This window comes from Schistocerca serialis, chromosome 4, assembly GCF_023864345.2.
Source record: "Schistocerca serialis cubense isolate TAMUIC-IGC-003099 chromosome 4, iqSchSeri2.2, whole genome shotgun sequence".
Lineage (NCBI taxonomy): Eukaryota > Metazoa > Arthropoda > Insecta > Orthoptera > Acrididae > Schistocerca > Schistocerca serialis.
In genome coordinates, this window is record NC_064641.1 from 574,206,211 (window position 1) to 574,228,397 (window position 22,187).

The 22,187-nt window shown below is 43.0% G+C and overlaps 1 protein-coding gene across 1 annotated transcript; it reads right to left on the bottom strand.

Moving 5' to 3' along the window:
• Positions 1-365: 365 nt before the first annotated feature.
• On the bottom strand, positions 366-21,366 carry LOC126475311 (uncharacterized). Its single transcript, XM_050103088.1, has 3 exons — positions 21,141-21,366; positions 5,726-5,844; positions 366-1,997 (listed from the first exon to the last, which is right to left on the bottom strand). Exons 1-3 carry the CDS (start codon positions 21,234-21,236, stop codon positions 1,910-1,912), a joined length of 303 nt encoding a protein of 100 aa, XP_049959045.1. The 5' UTR covers positions 21,237-21,366; the 3' UTR covers positions 366-1,909.
• Positions 21,367-22,187: the final 821 nt, after the last annotated feature.

Below are 22,187 nucleotides of genomic sequence, written 5' to 3' on the forward strand. Positions count from 1 at the left end.
ACCATTGATAGAAAGAATGTTACCGTTGGTTATTATTTCACACTAGCGTTAGACATCTTGATAACCAAGCAAAATGCAAATCATAGGGTGTAAATACGTACATTCTGAAAACGTCATTTGATTATAGACTAAAGAGTCGTCTCTGTTGTTGCATTTTGTATTAACGGAAGTGGATGCTTATTTATTTGGTCGTGAGTAGCATTCGAAGTTCCAAAATCAATTTTCACATGACTTGACCATGTTCTCTTCTCATACATTGAAAGCATTTTTCTCTGTTTTGATATTGCATAAATATATAATACAGCATGAATTTGGGACTGGAAGTAATTCCATATTATCACATTTAGGAAATGATTGAAACTACATTATATATTACTTTCTTTTTATTAAACAAAAATTATTTGATGTCATATGCAACATCTTACTTTTGCACACTACTTTATAACAAGGAGTAACAAAATTATTAAAAAAATACTGAGTATAAATACAAGCTACTATACAACAATAAATAAAACGATAATTTACATTTGAAATTAGCGTTTGTTGTCTGATAGAATATTAAACAAATAAATTAGAACCTGAAATGTGCTATTTAACATGTGACGCAGTCTGGTACGTTCATGTGGAACAACGCCTATTTCACATGATACTGAATAAGTATGCAATTATTTACAAGTAAATGGTATTTTGGGATGATATTTGTTGTAGATGATCGACATTTACAGACAGAACACGAAATCAGATGTTCAGAAAACAACACAATTGTTCCTTAATATAAAAATCTGTGTTCTGATAACTTTGCGAAACTAAATTTGTTAAGAAAACTACCAATTTTTTTTTCATAATAAGATATACATTTTGATCTGTGTTCAGTTCTAAATTGTATAATTAAGTACAGGGGTACAATACTGTATTATTTATCAAGAAGAAATGACTGCTAATTCTGTGAAAACTAATCACATTATACTGAAATACACTGATTAAAGGGTCAACATCTTTTTTACAACGACAGTGAAATCTTAATTTATCAGCTGCTGAGTTTTCTAGTATTCATTAAATTGAATAAAGAGGTTTCTTTAACAAATTTTGTGTGGTAGAACATATTACCACATTAATGTTGTGCAGTGCATTCGTCTTCTGTGGCTATGTGCTCTGCTGCACTGATTAGAAGAATACTGAAGAGCAGTCTGAACAAAACATAGTACCTCATCTTAAGTTCCTGTTTTAAATAAGAGACTACTGTTTCCTTCCCAAGTAACTAAATACGCATATCCAGCCAATACTAAGCTATGGCCCTACAGTACTGGCCTTTCACGCGAGTAAATAAAACATATCAACAGAGGTGTTATGAATTCGATGTTGTCACTGCCAGCGGAATGACCAGATCTCACAAGTTATCAGTGGACACAAGTTCACACTGACTGAAATACAGGTTCCTACTTGGGGAAACGTGAATACTGAATGGTTGAAGAAAGGGGACAAAAATTTCGTATAAAGAGGGTTTTCTGTATGAAAAAAATGTCTCTAAAATAAGCTATTGTAGTAAGCTATTTTGCAAAAATATTTGGAACTGGTGTCATGGATGAAGTAAAAAATATGAGGCACTACTTCCGTTCTGGACCAACCAACGTACACATATCAATTTAAGATCAAATATCTTCTTCAAACTAACTTTTAATTCTCCCATCTAATGGACCACTTGAGCGTTCCATGAACATAGGAACTGATCTCCGTACATAAAGAGTTGATGAATGTAAGCTGAAAAAATGGTTTGAAGGAAAATGAAGATTTGATGTGGACGACGAACTGCTGCTGAGATGTAGACAATAGGAACAAGTTATGCATCGGTAGTAGCAGAATCGTGTGGCTGTCCGCGCAGTGGTGTTGCAGGGACCGCTGATACTGCGATCTACGCGTCTCTGCACCTGTACACGTAAGCAGACACGGAGAGGTCATCATCCGTCCTGGTGCACGTCTTGCCTTTCGGGCACTCGCACCTGTGAACAAAAGAAACGTAAAATATTACCTCATTATTCATAGAAACCCTAGATTTGTCAGGTAAGTATTCATACATTTAAATATTTTATCTGTTTACGCGAAGTAAATAACACCTTTTGTGCTGTTGTTGTTGTTGTGGTCTTCAGTCCTGAGACTGGTTTGTTGCAGCTCTCCATGCTACTCTATCCTGTGCAAGCTTTTTCATCTCCCAGTACCTACTGCAACCTACATCCTTCTGAATCTGCTTAGTGTATTCATCTCTTGGTCTCCCTCTACGATTTTTACCCTCCACGCTGCCCTCCAACACTAAATTGGTGATCCCTTGATGCCTCAGAACATGTCCTACCAACCGATCCCTTCTTCTGGTCAAGTTGTGCCACAAACTTCTCTTCTCCCCAATCCTATTCAATACTTCCTCATTAGTTATGTGATCTACCCATCTAATCTTCAGCATTCTTCTGTAGCACCACATTTCGAAAGCTTCTATTCTCTTCTTGTCCAAACTATTTATCGTCCATGTTTCACTTCCATACATGGCTACACTCAATACGAATACTTTCAGAAATGACTTCCTGTCACTTAAATCAATACTGGATGTTAACAAATTTCTCTTCTTCAGAAACGCTTTCCTTGCCATTGCCAGCCTACATTTTATATCCTCTCTACTTCGACCATCATCAGTTATTTTGCTCCCCAAATAGCAAAACTCATTTACTACTTTAAGTGCCTCATTTCCTAATCTAATTCCCTCAGCATCACCCGACTTAATTAGACTACATTCCATTACCCTTGTTTTGCTTTTGTTGATGTTCATCTTATATCCTTCTTTCAAGACACTGTCCATTCCATTCAACTGCTCTTCCAAGTCCTTTGCTGTCTCTGACAGAATTACAATGTCATCGGCGAACCTCAAAGTTTTTATTTCTTCTCCATGAATTTTAATACCTACTCCGAACCTTTCTTTTGTTTCCTTTACTGCTTGCTCAATATACAGATTGAACAACATCGGGGAGAGGCTACAACCCTGTCTTACTCCCTTCCCAACCACTGCTTCCCTTTCATGTCCCTCGACTCTTATAACTGCCATCTGGTTTCTGTACAAATTGTAAATAGCCTTTCGCTCCCTGTATTTTACCCCTGCCACCTTTAGAATTTGAAAGAGAGTATTCCAGTCAACATTGTCAAAAGCTTTCTCTAAGTCTACAAATGCTAGAAACGTAGGTTTGCCTTTCCTTAATCTTTCTTCTAAGATAAGTCGTAAGGTCAGTTTATGCTACTGTGGTAAAAAGTTGAACAATATACAAATATAAACGGAGCAAACAAGATAAACACTAACACTATACTCGAAGTTGTGCCTATGTAGCAACTTACATTAAATATTGTTTTACTTTTTACTTTTGACATGCAGAACTACCGCATTTTCAAAGATGGCATTTACTGTATGTTCCCTCACACTCCTCCATATTCCTGCATTTATTAATTTCTGTTTATCTTATTGATATTGCGTAAGTTCCTCGTATATTCTGTAGTTACATTGATAATTCTTTCTTTTAATTGGTTTGCATATCATTCTTCATGTTTTACACCTGCTGAAGTAGCCTTGTTAAGCACTAATTTTATTTTATCGATTTTGGTTATTAATATGAACTGTTATGTAGGCTTGCTGTTCCAGTTTTGTGTTAAAGTTTTTCCTGTTTATTTACTATTCAATTTTTTGCTTTCTACATTGCATTGCCACCACACCTTCAAAGATGTTATTTACTGTAAGTGTCATGTGTAACTTCTTTTCCAACGTAGTTTACAAACATTGTAACTTCTTCGGCGACAATAGTCAATAAACGTCTGAAGATGGCTTTGTAAGCCGAAAACCTAACACAATAAATGCAATACTGCAGAACAAAAGCAAACTAGCGTTTTTCATTTATTATAATGTTGTTCTACCAGGAACGGACGGAAGATTCAGTTAACATGAGGGAAAAAAAGTTGTTTGGGAGACTGCTCGCGATAAACTGGTGAACCGGGTCCGAGCTCCAGCCTGGCACGAACTTTCATGTACAACTGGCGTCCTAACGTATTCGCAATTTGCGAATGCATTTCGTAACAGTGAATTACGGGCTGTAATCTCATTTTGCGGAAACAACATCGCTTTCAGACGGCAATGTCTCTGCATCTATAGAATGGAGATATTGGTAATCACGGTCGCAACTGCTGGGAATTGACCCTCACTGGCCGACCATGTTGTTTTCAAAAAATCATGGTTCAGTCATTCCAGTCGCACAGCAGATAACGACCTTTGGGCTGCCCTGGGTCTTTCCATGAAAGAGCTGCGAGTTTATGTCCGGTTAGTATCAGAAGTGTTGTTTATTGACAAGCCCATTCAATGGAAATTTTGTATCATGAGATGTCACGTGATTTGTCAGAAATGCGTCGTCCTAGTCAATCCCAGTAATGTTGTAAGGAAATGCGAATACACACTTTATCTGCCGATCATAGCTGTCGGGTCACTTGCAGCTTATAATGATGAAACTTTAAATTCTGTTTCGCCATCCTCTGCAAAGACGTGCGAGGGGCTTGTAATGTTTTGGAATGGCGACGGACAGATCGCTGTGGGCTTTGTTGTACAGAAGCACGAACTCGTCGAATACTTTCCAGCGTTTCATTTCAGGTCCCTTATCCTTCACATTAATAACAGAATCCGTCTCACGCCTTTGTTTTTATCCACCTAAACATTGCCTCTTTGTCTGGAAAAACGGTTTATCCCACGAGCATTGAGCGTTAGAGAGCTGCAACGCACTGCACACGACAGAACACTTCCACTGCGTCAGTACGTACCTACGCTCACCAAAGTTCCATAATGAAGTGAAAGACGTACTATGTGGCTCCGATTAGACGCAGTAGTTGGTGCAAGCATGTATCCGGCCAACTGAAAATATACTACAGTTTGTCGGATTGGATTAGCTGCATTATCAGCCAGTTGAATAAGGATGCTGTTATCTACAGAAAATATCATTAATGGACGTTGAAAGGGAAATGCAGAAGGACTTGTGATTTCCACTTGGTGTAATGAATGCCAGCTCTATTAAAACGTGGAAAAATGCAAGGCAGTGCTCATAGCACAGTGGAATGGCCAGACTGTATTTAGTCACGAGATTACTGCTGAACATTTGGAGCTCATCACTTCGTTTGAACATTCAGGTTCAATACCAACGATATGAAATGGGAAGATCACGTAAAACATGTACTAAGGATGGCGAACGGAGTAGTTAGATTTGTTAGAAAGGTTTTACGAAACTGTAGTGCACCAGCAAAGTAGATAGCACGCAACATGCATCTCCGACCAATTCTCGAGTACTACGCCAGCGTTTGGGATCATTATCGAGTTGTGGCAATAGATATCAGTCGATTTCAGACACAGTACTAGGAATGTACTAGACCGGTGTAGTCAATACGAAAATGTAACGGAGGTGCTCGGGGGAACTTAAAATGGAATCTCTGGAAGCAATACGGTACTGTTCTCGCAAAATTCTGCAGAATGAATTGGAACAACTATATTGGAGGAAGACTGTGAGACGGTTTGGTTGCCTCCCTCCTATGTCTCACCTTGGGGGAGAATGACATAAAACTGACTAGTTCCACATCGTTTTGATAGAAGAATAGTTCAAATGGTATATAGGTCATGTCACTAACTAACCACTTCAGGCTTGGGCAAAATATACGAGTTACTTACGTGTTCTTCATGAAGTAGTCGACACGCCTGGTGTAGGGAACGTAGACAGCCCACCCGCACGGCGTACTGGCGTGACACATCTTGACGTGGTTCTCATTCGTCGATTCGTCAACGTCCCTCTGCAACAAAAAAAAAAAAAGACACGTTACTAGGAAATCATAATTCCTCAGCTTCGTTGACTGAGTTAAGCTGTGGCTTAGTCTATAAGTCGGTCCTACGATTTATTCCGGCACTTGTCATTTCATTCGTTTCCGACAATGATTGGTACACGCGAAAAATTCAAAGTTTCGCAGTCCACGTTAAACTGTAGGTCGCCCCCTATAACCATAGCCCGAGGTCAGCGCGGGTCAGAAACATCCTTACCGCACCCCCACCGCAACAGCAAGTCTCTTATCCGTATCAGCTATCCTTTCATCAGCCCAGGCAGATATTAAGATGTTTTCAGTCACTTTAAGCCGTACGGTACGCTGGAGCTCTGAGGCGAGCTTACGCCTGGTCTGAATTTCCCCTTCGCTGAAGCCTATAATTTTCATTCCATATCCTAGGGACGTGGAAGTCGATCATGACCACATTTTAATACAGTATTTTCTCTCACATTCTTGATACATCCTCTAGCTTCCAACTTCTGTAGTAATTACGGAATGATGTTTTGTGAAATTTTCTGCAAAGTATTGCCTCATCACTGAGAAGTCAAAGAAGCTCCGTTACAAATTCTAGTCGCCTTCTGGATATCCATACATATTATAAATTGGATGTATGTATATGTTCCACATGTCCTCCTAAACCACTGTACCGATTTCAACCAAACTTGGTACAGATACCACTTATGGCCTGGAGAGAACCGCCGTGTGGATAATAACCACCTATCTATTAAAGATACGAGGGTGGGGCTGAAAAAGTAGTGCAGCTCACGACGCGCGAATTCGCAGACTTTATTCATCCAATATTTGAGAATGAGAGCACCTAGTGGCTAGCAACAAAATTTACATGTAATTTCAAACTTTTAAGAGATTTTTCTCGCTGGAAAGCCCCACACAATGACGAAAGGGAAAAAATTAATCGCTTACAACATTTTTCCCTATTCATGCAGTAAAACTGCCGCGTCAGTTTTGAAGTTTTAATTTATTAATTCTTAACTACTAACTGTATTCACAACACATTTTGCAGTATTCAGATATGCCACTTAATGTATCCGTAACATTATATCATTGTAGGACACATCGTTCAGGAGATAACGACGTCATAGAGATTGAGCTGCAGAACGATATTCGCCACAGACAGAGGTGAAGTATGTGTACAAATATGTGTGAAATATATTAAATATGTGTCAGTTATATGTGACACGTGCGCATACTACCAGAGTCACGGCTAAAAAGCTGCCCCTTAATTCTTGGATTGATCTCAAACAAACGTGGTACATGTATTACTATGCAGAAAGAAATAGTGTGGGGATTTGAACCAGAAAACGCTGTCGGAGTAAGGGTGATAACGTGAACGGAGAAGGGGGGAGGAAGAGATGAACTGACAAGACAGAGGGAGGGAGAGGGCAGGGAAGAGGGGGGTGCAAATGGACAGAGAAAGGGGAAAGGAGAAGGAAAGCAGAGAGGAGGAAGGATATGGACAAAAGGGCTGGAGTAGATGGGGAGACAGACAGGGAGGAGGAAATAAAGAAGAAAGGGGAGGGGAGATTGGCAGAGAGAGGGGTGGATGAGATGGACAGGGAGAGTGTGAGGAGGAGATAAAGTGAGTGAGGAGGAGATAGAGGGGCAAGATGGAATGGCCTCAAAGGGGAGGGGGGTGGAGGAGGTAGGCAGATGGGGAAGAGGGGAAGGAGGAGGTAGGCAGATGGGGAAGAGGGGAAGGAGCAGGTCGACCTAGGTGGCAGGAGCAGATGGGCAGAGATAGGTACAGGAGGAGATAAGACATTTGGGGGGGGGGGGGGGTGGAGAAAGTGGACGGAGATAGGGGGAAGGGGCAAGAGAGGAGGGCAGAGGAGATGGGCGAAGAGAGGGGAAACGAGGAGATTGGTTAACAGAATTGGAATAAATACATACCCAGACAACACTGGGTACTCAGCTAGTTGTAAAATATTGACCTTGTCTATCTCTATGGTTTGTAACACCTGTCGTTTCGGGGACAGCGTTCTGTCAACGGAGCTGTCCCTCACTGGTTGTGACTGGCAGCAGCCCAGGTTGGCCAGACCGTCAAGCAGCTTTGAGTTGTCACAACAGTTTGATCACAAGGCTTTAGGCAGGCGCGTGACTGGTTTCACTGTGGATACTGTCGCCGAGCATCGGCCATTCATCACTGCGCGAGACTCAAGCAGTCACGACCTTCGCTTCTCCTACCCCTCCCCTCCTCTCACCACCCCCCCCCCCCTCACCACCACATACACACACACAAACACACGCTGCCCGTTAATCTCGTGCGTAGAGCCCGCCTGCCATCGGTTGACAAGACATTGCACAACGCGTGCGCGTCACCGTCTGCTCTTGTTTATCCCATTCGGCCGCCCCCTTCCTTCGAAAACATCGACCATCGTCGTTATCGCCCCAAAAGGCACTTTTTGTTTCAGTTTGGGGAACTGCGCAGTCCGCTCCCGGCGCAGTCGAGATATAATCGCTCGTAACTGCGGTCATTCCAAATGGATGGCGTCAGCGGGTATGTACCATTCCAGAGGCGCAAGTTCAAAAGTTAAAACTAATGTGTAACAGCACGGACAATAGATACCAAAATCAAACAAGAAACTGTCTTTAATGTTACCTTTATCCAGGAGTTACGCCATTTGAAAGGAGTTACAAACTGAAAATTAGATTACAAATTCTTGTCTTCTTATAAATGATCCTTTATTAGACACGATCGCAAAATTATTTATAAAAACCTATGTCAGGGAAACAACTGAAAGTCGGATACACTCCCCTCTTCTTTCAGCCTAGCAATGCGGTTAGTTCGTTTCATTAAATCACTTCAGCTGAACACCAGGAAGAGTCCTTCACAGAGGAAATTCTCACACCTGTCCACGGTCCGCTCGGCTCCCCCCGTCAGAGGTTCGAGTCCTCCCCCGGGCGTGGGTGGGTTTCTCGTCCTTAGCGTAAGTTAGTTTAGGTTGGATTAAGTAGTGTGTAAGCTTAGGGACCGATGATCTCAGCAGTTTGGTCCCGTAAGACCTTACCACAAATTTACAATTTCCGCTCCTGTCCACTACAGACTTGTGCTCAGCCTCTGCCTCACTGTCATCGACTAACATACGTTTCTCGTCCCGTGAGCATTATATCCTACTCCATTCTCCAAATCAATTACTAAATATGCATAAATGTGAAGTACTGCTAATGTTGTTAGGCTCATGATACTAGCTGACGAAATTGTACGTTTTGTCTCTAGTGCAAATAAAATCGAACAACGAGTTAAACAACAGAGCAATTTTCAAAGCAGACCTGAAAATCTATTAAAATGAGTCCAAAAAATTGAATCTACACATCCAATACAAAATAGTGCAAATTAACGATAATGGCATGAGTTTTTCTATCTAGTGCAGTTAAAGATCATGAATGACAGTTCATATAGCTGCCATGCATAACTAAATGTTTAGTCCTATATAGAAGAATGTATTCGCAATTGCAAATACGATTACACTTCAGCTGTTCGATTTATTCGTGACTTATGAAAATTTATACTGGTTAGGGACTCGAATACGGATTTCCCACTTTACTCGAGGGCTCACCTTAACCATTTCGGCTACCCGAGAGCGCCTCCCAGGACAAACCAAACTCTCACGTGTTACTGTGTGTCGGCAACCTGCACTCGCACAGATGCTGTGATTCCCGCACAGGGAGCGACGAGGGCTGTTCGGAAAGTAAGTTCCGATCGGTCGCGAAATGTAAACCTATGTGAATATCAAAAATATGTTATGTGCAAAAGTTAGCTACACATTCCAGTTACTTCTCTGCATAGTCAGCACTCTGACTTCGACATTAGTGGTAGTGTTGCACCAATTTTCCAATACCCTCATCATAGAATGTAGCCGCCTGTGTTCCAGCAATTCTCTACGCTCGTCTGCAGCCCATTGTCTGTGTCAAAATGGTGAATTGATAGCCAGTGGCTCATGTGAGCAGAGATGAAACTCAGGATGGGCGAATTACGGGCTGTGTTGTGGGTGATCATCGAAAACGCTGCAGGAGCATCTTGATTGCCCCTGTTGAGATCGGCCGAGAATTGTCATCAAGAACGAAACACATGGCAGTTGTGTTATGTGGGCTGCACGACATCAGGCGAAATCTCTCACCAGCCCCTCATACTTTGCGGGAGATAATATTTTCTAGGCATTTTACGAGCTCACTGTGAGGTCAGAATTGAAAAGAGCGAAGTACCTCAATCGACAGGAATACTAGGGACACTACCCAACACATCAGTGCAAAACTTCATTGGGTTTTCACAGTGAGCTCCATTTCGCGACCGATTGGAACTTAACTTTCTGAATAGCCCTCGTATTATTGTCGTGACTTGTCCAGGCATGTGATACTATTTCACAGCGTCTGTTTTCTACAGTGCAAGCATGTATGTCTGAAGGATAATATGTAGTACACTGTGAAATATAGACATTGCAAAACAGTACAAAAATCTATTGTCAGAACCTGAGAGGAGGAGTGGAACTATTCTTGATTTAACTCGGATGAAACATGTTCCAGTCCGAAAATATCATAGTCTAATGTGTACGCGCATCTCTCAATGTGTATAAATTATGAAGTCAATGCATTTTTCGGTACGGGGAGTGCACCTGCATCGCTGCCGATCACAGATGATGCGAACCATGGCGATGACTGCGACGACTGGAGCATCGAGGTAAGTGACAAAAGCCTCATCGATACCTTCGAGATGAGGTGTTTGTATGGAATGGTAAGCTCGCCGCACAATGTATTAAAGTCAACCTCTAAAACGGCACACATATCACTTAAGCGTGCTGTAGATGATGTATGACTGGCAACAGTCGCGCATGTAACCCTCCACCGCCGATGTACGTCATAGCAGTGAAGTGGTGTGTATGTGCCAGTCGATTGAATGGAATCAGGGCAGGAAGATGGGTCTATGTGAAGATGTGTCCAAACCCACATCGAGCATGAAGTTGCCCGATTTGTTGGTGTATCAATGCAGAGTGTCTAATTTGTTTGCAAGGTATGGTATACCATTCGCAGCCATGTAACACGAACAGTGGCTGCAGAAAGATTCCATCCGACAGAGACCAGGCACGTGTGTCACATCTTGTCAGACACGAATTGCTGCTGTGAGTGAATGCAGGTCCATCTGAATCAGTTTCCAAACACTGTGAAAGGAATTGCTTGCAATTGGCATTTCGAGAAGGGTACATCGTAAACGACATAACTGACACTGGCACATACACTGAGGTGACCAAAGTTATGGGACACCTCTTTCAAGTCGTTGGAAGTCCATTGCGGTGCTTCTTTAGTCGACCATAATAGCGAAAGTGTTGGTGCAGGAATTTTTGCACGAACTAAACTCTTGATGTTCGATGGGATTCATGTAGGGTGATCTGGGCGGCCAAATCATTTGCTCGAATTGTCCAGAATGTTCCTAAAACCAATAGCGAACGATTGTGGCCCAGTGACATAGTGCACAATCATCCACAAGAATTTTGTCGTTGCTTGGATACATGAAGTCCATGTACAACGATTTCCAGTCAATGGTCGGTTCAGCTGGATCAGAGGACGCAATCCATTGCATAGTAGAACAGCCCAAAGCATTATAGAGCCAGCTTGGACAGTGCCCTATTGGCAACTTGGATCCATGGCTTCGTGGTGTCTGCGTCACAATCTAACCCCATTATCAACTGAAACCGGGACTCATCTGACCAGATCACCGTTTTCCAGTCGTCTAGGGTCCAATAGATACGGTCACGAGCCCAGGAGAGGGGCTGCAGGCGGATGTTGTGCTGTTAGCAAAGGCACTCGCGTCAGTCGTCTGCTGCCATAGTCCACGCCAAATTTTGCCACTCTGTCCTAACGAGTACGTTCATCGTACGTCACACATTGACTTCTGCGGTTTTTCACGCAATTCAAAATGGTTCAAATGGCTCTAAGCACTACAGGACTTAACATCTGAGGTCATCAGTCGCCTAGACTTAGAACTACTTTAACCTAACTAACCTAAGGACAGCATACACATTCATGCCCGAGGCAGGATTCGAACCTGCGACTGTAGCAGCAGCGCGGTTCCGGACTGAAGCGCCTAGGATTGTGGTTTGCTATTTATAATTCACTTCTGCAGTTTGAGTTAACTTATTGACTCATTTATTTGCAGATAGTGAGTGGAGCTGTGGATGTTAGAAAATGGGAGTAGCAAGTGGAGAAATCGGAACGTTTGAGTTTAGTAGGGTGGTGACAGCAGTGGAGGCAGTCATAAACATTTGCGCCGTGTATGATGATAATGCCATTGGATAACCCAAGGCAACAAAATAGTTTTGTCGTTTTAAGAAGGATCCTTTTGACATTCGTTACTACCCATGTTCAGGAAGACCTTCGTGGTTTGATAAAGATCCTTTAAACGCATTAATCCACAGTGATCCACGTCACTGTACTCTGTGTACTCTAGAATTGATAAATGTAATGAACTGTGATCACTCCACCATCGTGCGACGTTTGCATGCAATGATGAAGGTTCAAAAATCGGTTGTACGGGGACCGCTTGCTCTAAGTCAAAATCATAAAAATCAGCGGCTGGCCATATGTAAATCTCTGCCTGCTCGTCATCAATTGACTCGTGAACAACACTAACCATTCCTATCCTCTACAGTTACTGGAGACTAGAAATGGTGCCTTTATGCTAACATAAGGAAGAGAAAGGAATGGTTGAGACCAAACGAAGCGGCAACTCGCCGTGCAAAGACCTACGCGCATCCACAGACGATAATGTTATGCATCTGGTGGAACAGTGACAGTTTGGTTGGGTGGCTGGGGGGGGGGGGGGGGGGGGGAAGGGACCAAACAGTAAAGTTAGGAAGGATGGGGACGGAAGTCGGTCGTGCCCTTTCAAAGGAGCTATTTAAGCATTTGCCTGAAGCGCTTTAGGGAAATCACGGAAAACCTAAATCAGCATGGCTGGACGAGGGTTTGAACCGTCGTCCTCCCAAATGTGATCCCAGTGTGCTAACCCCTGCGCCACCTCGCTCGGTGATGGTGTGGTGCACTACGAATAGCTACCCCGAGGTGTTACCATCACTGCCGACATTTATTGTCAACAAATGAGACGTCTTGCAGACGCAGTCCAAGAACAACGATCAGGAAGACTGCGTGGAATGATGCTACTTGGAAACAATACCCACCTGCATTCTGCTAGAATGACAAAAAAACATTCTATGGGAGTTGAGTTGGAATGTCATTCCATACCCACATTACTCACCCGATCTTGCGCCTTCAGATTTTCACCTTCTCCGTTCTCTATCGAACAACCTTCAAGAAGCTTTCGAATGAAAATGCGTTCCAAACACGGCTCGACGAGTTCCGTGGCTCAACACCATGTTATTTCTACAATAGCGGAATTGAAAATCCACGCCAGCGTGTGCAGACTGTTGTAAATAGTGAAAATGGTTCAAATGGCTCTGAGCACTATGGGACTTAACTTCTGAGGTCATCAGTCCCCTTGAACTTAAAACTACTTAAACCTAACTAACCTAAGGATAACACACACACCAGTGCCCGAGGCAGGATTCGAACCTGCGACTGTAGCGGTCGCGCGGTTCCAGGCTGTAGCGCCTAGAACCGCTCGGCCACTCCGGCCGGTGTAAATAGTGCAGACGAATATATTATTGATGATTAAAGCCTCTGTTATGTGTATCTGTTGTGTTTATTAAACTCATGGAAAAACGCTACGAACTTATGCACGAATCTAATAGATCTCCGTAAAGAATATGCTGTGTACAATCGAGTTTTCCAAGATGACAACAGGCCTGCCTACAGTGCTGCAAGCACAGGTTTGATTAACCATAAGGCATCCTATCACATCTCGACCGGCCCGCTAAATCACCCGATCTTAATTCAGCAGAAAATGTGTTGTATTACTTGGAACTTCGTGTGAAGCGTAGCGATCAATATTCCCTACAATCTGGAGTCTCTGCTGGCTCTAATTATCAACGAGCGGCTTCAGCATAGCTGTACAAATTTATGGACACTCTTCCTCGTCGAAGTGAGGTCACTCTTCCTCGTCGAAGTGAGGTCATTATCAAAGTTACTACTTGCATTCTAGGATATTTCACTTTCTGTCCTGGAAGGGGTGGGCGACTGATTTGTTATCCGGTTTGCTTACGTGTTGCTTTGCTTCGGAATGTGGGATAATGGATCCAGGCTTGAAGCGTCAGTCCAGTTCATACGCTAGGCGCAGAAGGGGTTTCTGTAATAATACTCATTTTCTTGTTTCTTCCGGACTTCACCGATGCTGCACTGTGAACGTAGCGGTTCCGGCTAGAGGAACGAAATTCGGCGGATGACGCGGCATTGCGCAACCAGCGGACGAGGCCGTGAAGCGTGGGAAGAGCTGGCCACACGCACGCACGCCGGCGGCTAGTAAACAAGTGCCGCTGCTGGTCGCGGGTCAGGGGTTATCCCGCAGGCCGACCGCCTCATGAATGGAACACCGCGCCGTGTTCGCTCGTAACCGCAGTCGCCCCGCCTCAACGGGAACGCCGCGAGCGCCGCCGGCAGCCAAGCGGCCTCTGCACGTACTATCAAGACGACGGCTAAGCACCTGCTACTACAGTGTTGAGTTTGTCCTGATTCACTGAACGACTGAGCTAGCTCAGGAAGCGTTGCGACGTGAAACTAAAACACAGTCCCCATCCCCACACTCCGTACTCTCCGTCTGTTTCATGCTCATTCTACCCATTACTGAACTTCACGACCATTTAATCGTCCTATTGGAGAGTTAGATACGAAGGCGACGAGGAAGACTGGCTGCGGCGCGTACGTCACGGCACTTGACTCTGCAGGTCTTACGAGTGCCAACAGCCATCCCCAGTGGGGAGCAAACAACTATTTCAGACAGGTTTAATAATGGTTAACTGCGCGTATAAATGCACGCAAGCTCCCGACACCACACGACAAAGTTAAGACGTTTAGTGGGTATCTTTTCATTGACACCTTGGTTTCCTGCGGCCCTGCACGGAGTCGAACGTTCACGAAGTATGGCGGACAAGACGACTGGTGTGACGTCGTAAGTTCGTTGCGAGGCTCATATTTCTTGAGGTCCCCGCTCAGGTAGTTCTGACTTCAGGCTCGATAATGGAAACGTGGCCCAAGAAAAATGAAGGCACTTTAAAGAATCGTTCTATGGTTTAAAACGGTGCAGGATATTTGAAATCTTCGGAAGAGGAGAAAGGGTAAAACGGAAAAAGAATAATCGAAGACTCAGAGATGGATTCTAAAGGGCGCACATCTATATCTAAATAACTACTTCGCAATTCACACTCAAGTGCCTGACAGAGGGTTCTTCGAACAACCTACAAACTGTTTCTGCACCGTTCCACTCTCGAATAGCACGAGTGAAAAATGAACGCTTAAATCTTTCCGTGCGAGCTCCGATTTCTCATATTTTATTACGATAATCATGTTGTCGACAGTAAAATATTTCCGCATTCAGAGTAGAAAGTTTGTGATTCAGATTTCGTGAAAAGATATCGCCGCAACGGAAAACACCTTTGTTTTCATGGTTAGCACTCCAAAACGAGTTGCGCTTCTTTGGAATTTTTCGGTATCCTCCGTCAGTCCCGTCTGGTAAGGATCCCATACCGCACAACGATACTCTAGCAGAGTACGGACAAGCGTAGTGTAGGCCGTCCGTTTAGTAGACCTAGCGTAGGCGGTCACTTTAGTACACCTGTTGCATCTTGTACGTGTTGTGTATATCAGTGAAACACAGTCTTCGATTTGCCTCCACAAAATATCACCTATGTGGTCGTTCCAATTTAAGTTGTTCGTAACTGTAATTCCTAGGTGCTTATAGATTTGTTTTTGAAGGAAGTCCGTCTTGAGCAAAACACAACTATATCTTTAGTTTTATTTTCCAGATACGTTTCGCTGAAGTTTCGGCAGCATCACTGGCATTTTATTTTCTTTCTTGTTACTGCATGCTGTGTTTTCCCGTTTCTTTGCCGTGTATTTAGTCGAACGCAGGGATGCTGTCTTTCTGTTCTCGTGTTCATCCTGTGTATAGAAGAAACAACGAAGAAAATCCCATTTGACACACAGAAAGAGTGCCTCGTTCTCTACTAAGCAATATATATATATATATATATATATATATATATATATATATATATATATAAAGCCTATTTGAATTAATCTACTCACAGGCAAACGAAGTACCAACCATCAAAGAGGATCAGAATTCTGACGGGATTGTTCCTTCAAAAGAGCGCGGCCAATTCCCTCCCCCATTTTTCCATAATCCGATTAGACTGATGACCTCGCTGTTTGATCCCTCCCCCCAAATCAACCAAGTAACCAACCAGACAGCAAAATTTCGATATGTACACTGTACGAATTTTATTCATCAAAATACATTTTTTATACTGAAAAATTACAGAGAACATAATAGATAATCTTTATTGATGTTATCAAAGAACAGCTACCCTCTTATCTCTTTAAAATTACAGTATTTGGTGGTGCATTGCCTATTTTCTGAGGTTCCTCCCCCCATATATGTGGGGGGGGGGGCGGCAGGGAGGGGGGGGGGGGGCGGAGCCGCTGGACTTTTACCGTGATCTGAATCCCAACTTAGACAACACAGCGCCATATATGCACTGACGGAAGAAAACCGCAACACCAATAAATGATTTTAGGAACACATTTGTCTAGATAACACGTTTAAATGATTAACATTGCAAGATCTCTGGTTAATGTAAGCACGAGATAAGCCATTGTAAATGTGAATTGATCGTACATTAATAACAGGTGTAACCACGAGAATGTTGAATGCAAGCATGCAAACGTGCATGCATTGTGTTGTACAGGTGCCGGACGTCAGTTTGTGGGATGCATGCATGTATGCCTGTTGCACTTCGACGGTCATTAGAGTTACGGTTAATGCTGTTTGTGGATGACGCTGGAGTTGTCATCCGATGATGTTCCATATGTGGTCGACTGAAGACAGATATGGTGATCGAGCAGGCCAAGGCAAATGTGGTCACTTTGTAGAGCATGTTGGGTTACAACAGCAGTATGTGCGCGAGCGTTGTCCTGTTGGAAAACACGTCTTGGAAATCTATTCTTGAGTGGCAGCACAGCAGCTCGACTGCCGTACAAATTTGCAGTCAGGATTTGTGAGATAGCCACGAGAGTGCTCCTGCTGTCATACGAAATCGCACCACGGACCGTAGCTCCAGGTGTGGGTCCAGTGTGTCTAGAATGCAGACAGGCTGTTGCAGGCCCTCAGTTGGCATCGAGATAGAACCAGTTTTCCTCGGGAAACGCAACAGAACTCCGCCCTGCCCTCCAATGAGCTCTCGCTTGACACCACTGAAGTCGCAAATGGCTGTGGTTTGGGGTCAATGGAATGCAAGCTACAAGGTACCTGGCTCGGAGTTGCCCTAGAACTAACCGATTTGTAACCTTTCGTTGTGTCACTGTGGTGCCAACTCCGCTCTAACTGCTGCTACAAACGCAGTACGATGCGATAGACCGAAGAGAATGGTCTTCCCTCTAGGTAGTGTCACGTTGCCGTCCGAAGCCTGTCTTCTTGCGGCCGTATATTCCCATGATGACCGCTGCCAGCAGTCACGTACAGTGGCTACATTCCTGCCTTGCCTTTCTGCAATATCGCAGAAGGTATATCCAGGTTCTCGTAGGACTATTACACGACCTCGTTCAATGTCAGTGAGGTACTGAGAATGCGTCTTTATCGCCTTAAAGGCATTCTTGACAACGTCAACTCACCACGTCCAAACTCAAAGGTAACTAATGAACACGCCCTTTACAGTGTGTATTTAAAGCAAACCTGATTTGCATCCTCATAGCGGTGCCACTAGCTCCACTCCTAAGCGGATGGGACGAAATTAAAAAAAAAGACATCATCTTCCAGTCGTAGAAACACGCCTACCAAGTTTCGCCTATGTCGCACAACTTATAATAGGCACTGTGACTTTGAAGCCAGCTTTGGGCCTTTGGATGTGACAGTCGCCTTCTTTTTGCAACGTGTTACTGTTCTCTATATCTGTTTTTGTTTTTTGTCTCATTCCCTCTTTACGAACACGCGCAAGTTAGTTCTTTCTCCTCTGCTAACCACCTGTTTCCGTAGATCGTGCACAATTATCGTAAACATATTACTGTGCGAAGAAGATCAATGATATGACTTTTAACTCATTTTGTAAGATGTGAGTCTTATTCTGCAATAGTGCCTATTCAGTAAATTTTACCGCACTAATTTGTCGGTTTGCACGTCTTGGATAATATACTGAATCTTTTATGGCGCATCACCGTCAATAACTCGCTGTCTGCCAAAGAAGTCCCTCTGCTTTTGGATATTGTTACAGCTTTGAGAACCCGCAGTGTTCGACTCCCAACGGTCTGTTACTGAAACTTTTGTTCTTTATTTTAAGAGAAAGTGTTTGTTTTCTTTTCCAAATGTAGGGTCAGGTAATATGAGAAAGAAGCGAGTCATGTTAATGACTTCTGAGAAATTCAGATTGCTACATGGATATCTCCTTCGTAACCCACTGAATCAAAGTTAAATTTTGCTTTTAAGATACGAGGACACCACTGTTGTACTAAAGTAATGTCATAAAAGCATTTTATTTCGTAAGTAAGCTTCGAGTCTTCTTGCCGTTATACGTGAGTGTGTATGTATGAAATTACGTGTTGCGTCATGAGCGTGTCTGGAGCTTTTAAAGTGAACGGCCAAGAAGAGATTTTACTCCCTGATGCAGACAACCAAATCTCGGTCCTACTGCAGGAAACAACGTCGTCTGTCAATAATCTCTCTAAGAGTTCCTTTATGAGGTTCATTTATCAGACGAGAATTTAACGTGAGGGGTTCATCTCGTATGCGTTTCATGTTCTGGTATAAGACTTTGCAACGAATGTGACGTTCTAAACGGACGGTGATACCACAGCATGAACAACCGTCCAGAAATCTCTGCGCACCAAGCTATCGGTCTACTTCTCGGTGCCTGGTAAGGTAGCGTCTTGTCGTTTACTATGTCTGTTCTCTACAGAGGTTGACTTTTAGAGCTTCAGTGTAATCAGAGTTTAAGTTCATATATTTTCCTCTCAAACGCAGAATTCAGTCCGGCTGACTAAATGATTCGCAGCAGGCAACAGAACTGTTTGGACCTTAACGTTGTACCCGCAGGTATTTCCTACGGAACAATGCGGCGCACTTGTTAAGACATTATAGTTGAATACGAGATGGATAGCGTTCAAATCCCCGTCCGCTCATCCTAACTCACAATCTTTGTGGTTCCCCTTGTTCTCTTAAGAATATGCCCTGCCGACAAGGTCGCAATCCATTTCCGTCTCATCCCATTCCTACGGAAGCAGTAATCTGTCTCCAAGGCAGCAACTGTCGACGGGCCACCTTACTCTAGTCTCCTCCCTTGCCTATCCGGGACTATGGAAGTGTTTGGCTGTTTTCCATTCTAGTGTCTTAGTCCACATTCACCCCATAATGTTTGGTAGGACGGTGGCGAAGTTGCACAACCTATAGATAGTGCAATAGCCCTCTTATATGAAATTGTATTACAATAGTTAACCTCACTCTCACAGACAGTTGCTGTAAGCCGCATTTATCGCAATAACTTTCTATTCATTGATTTTTTAATGACGTTCCATGCGTACGCTAACAAGTACGTATCGGCGACAAAAACTTAAGCTTTTTGATTGATAAAAATAGAATATTTGAGCGGTGTCTTCCTTCGAACTTATGGAAATAGCCTGCTAGGTATTTCGCATGTTTATCCAAAAATTATGACTATCATGTGTGATGACTTCTGAAATTTCAAGCAGCGAAATGGCCAGTAAGTCCAGAAATTAATCAGCGACGTTCACAAAACACTCTCAATAGTGTCAGAACGGAGTAACAGATTTACAGAATTGACTGAATAGAGACTGAACCCTTAAAACTGTTATTTTACCGAATCAGTTTGACAAAATACCGATCGAAACCCTCACACAACTAATTATACCTACATTTCCCTTCAGTCACAGGAAAACTTATCTTTGCAAAATAGTAAAGCGTAGCTTTGTAATGGCCACAATACATGCAGCAGAAATTTTCTCTCACAATTTCTAGCCTCAGCTGTGATGCTGTCATTTTCGAGAAAACAGCGTCGACTTTTTCGTGCTCGTTGCGACTACTAACCCAGCTGAACTAATTTCATTGTGAAACCTAGAATAGTGAATAATATGACATCTCTGCAACTAGAAATTTAATTTTATATCTTATATGTTCGAAAGGAGTAGCAAAAAATTCAATCCCGTTCATCTGACAAAAAAAAAAATTGTTTAATAAACAACTTCAACTTTTCTTTACTTTGAAATAATATTGTAACATATTTTACATGGTACCTAAATACATTTACACATCACAGCTTTGTAACAGTGCCAGCTACCCGTAAGTCATCTTTGCAACTGCTACTTTAATTGAATATCTCATCAGTTCGAAAGCAGTAGCTAAAAATTCGAGTTCCGATCATTGACAAAAAAAACTACGAAATAGCTAACATAGTTAAATGGAGTCAATAGTATTGTTTCATGGACAACACGAACTTTTCTTTTACTTAAAAGTGGCATCTTAACATATTTTATACAGTACCAGCTAGATTTGTATATCATATTTTTGTAAGAGTACCACCTCCCAGACCAGCTTGTGAAAAGGAAAACAGTGAAAGGCAACAACATATTAAAAGAAAAGTTAAACTTAATTCTAATTTACATACAAAGTAAGGCAGTGATAGTTTTAAATCTGCTAATAACGTTGATGTAAGACGGAGGGTGCAACACTGCAGCAGGTTCACTGGACATATGTTCACTGAACATACTTTTTGAATAGAACTGACATTCGCCTAACAAGGATTTTATTATACTATTGTATCAGAAAAAAAACAAGGTACTACCTATTTCACAAGAGGCTATGCCCTTTTGCAAGCTTTTAAACTTGGAAAGAACTTTTTAAAAAACCTTGTAAATGTAAGCTAAAAATGAAAAGGGGAAGAAAGCTCTGAATAATTTTCTCAATAAATTACGTATATTTGTGCAGTTCATTCGAGATTTCATCGTGGCGATAGCTAAGAGAGCAAGTATCGCAGCTATGGATTAAAATGTTTTTCAAGAACCTAACAAAAAGTACCAGTGACAGTAGCATAAAGAAAGATTAGCTTAGTTTTATGAGAGACGTAGATATCTCATTGCTTGCTTACCCTCGTTCTGACGGCCGCGGCGTCGAGAGCGACAGCAAGGCAGGTGACGAGAAGCGCCGCGACCAAGAAGCTGCGCTGCAGACCGGAGCTCTCCATGCTGATCCACTTGCTGACGTGAGCGAACGGCGAAGTCGGCTGCCTCTCGGTGCAGGCAAAGATTCGACGGGCAACTGTCTCTTCGAGCACAAGACCGCTGGCTATGCTAGCTGTATGCCTTGCACGGCGCGTCCGCCCGCTTATATTGCAGCTCCCGCGCTATTCCTTACCCCCACTCTCTCCCTCTCACACCACCCCCCACTCCAGAGCGCTAGCCGACAGGGAGGGGGAAAACGCGCGGGCTGCCAGCCAATCTGCGACTTCTGCGGGCGCCGACGCGGGCGCGAGCTACCTGTTCCGCGAAGCCGGTGTCACTGCGATAGTATTCGTGTGTGCCACTGTGCCGCGCGGTTTGGCGTAGGTGCAGTGCGCGCTGCTTCTTGCCGAATCACAAGTTTCAGCCATTATTTTACGTCATTACGTAGCTAAGGACTGTCACACTCGGTATTATGTACGCGGTCACTTTAATGCTCAATAATTAGACAAAGTGCCCCAGGAGGAATGGGTCAGTAATCAGCGATATGACAGGAACGACCATTCGAAGCATAAAAGTCAAGTTAAAAAAAAAAAAAAATTGGCTCCGAAATGCATACCCTAAGAGATATTAGCACTTCTTCATCTTCGTTACCGTGAAGCAAATCTCTTCTACCTCAAGCTCTTTGCCTCTCATATTTTGAGAGGAGGCAGTATGGACCAAAACAAGAAAAAAACTGTCAAGTAACCATGGGCTCTAAAATGCATACCTTAGAAGCTTTGAGCACTTGTTCACTAGAAGGGATGTATTTAACAGAAGTGATGATGAAGAAGTGCCCATAGCTCCCGAGATATGCACTTTGTAACCCATCTTTACTAGATATTGTTTATAGTTTTCGTCTCTCAACAAATACAAAGCAAAGAGCTTTCAGTAGAAGAGATATGTTTCACAGGACCGAAGATGAAGTTCTGAAGGTA

Excerpts from the sequence above, each read along its gene's own strand:
- LOC126475311 (XM_050103088.1), bottom strand. The coding sequence starts at position 21,236 with ATGGAGAGCTCCGGTCTGCAGCGCAGCTTCTTGGTCGCGGCGCTTCTC. Across the intron at positions 5,845-21,140 it reads CCGCGGCCGTCAGAACGAGG|AGGGACGTTGACGAATCGAC; the intron begins GTAAGCAAGCAA and ends TTTTTGTTGCAG. Across the intron at positions 1,998-5,725 it reads GACTACTTCATGAAGAACAC|GTGCGAGTGCCCGAAAGGCA; the intron begins GTAAGTAACTCG and ends TTTTGTTCACAG.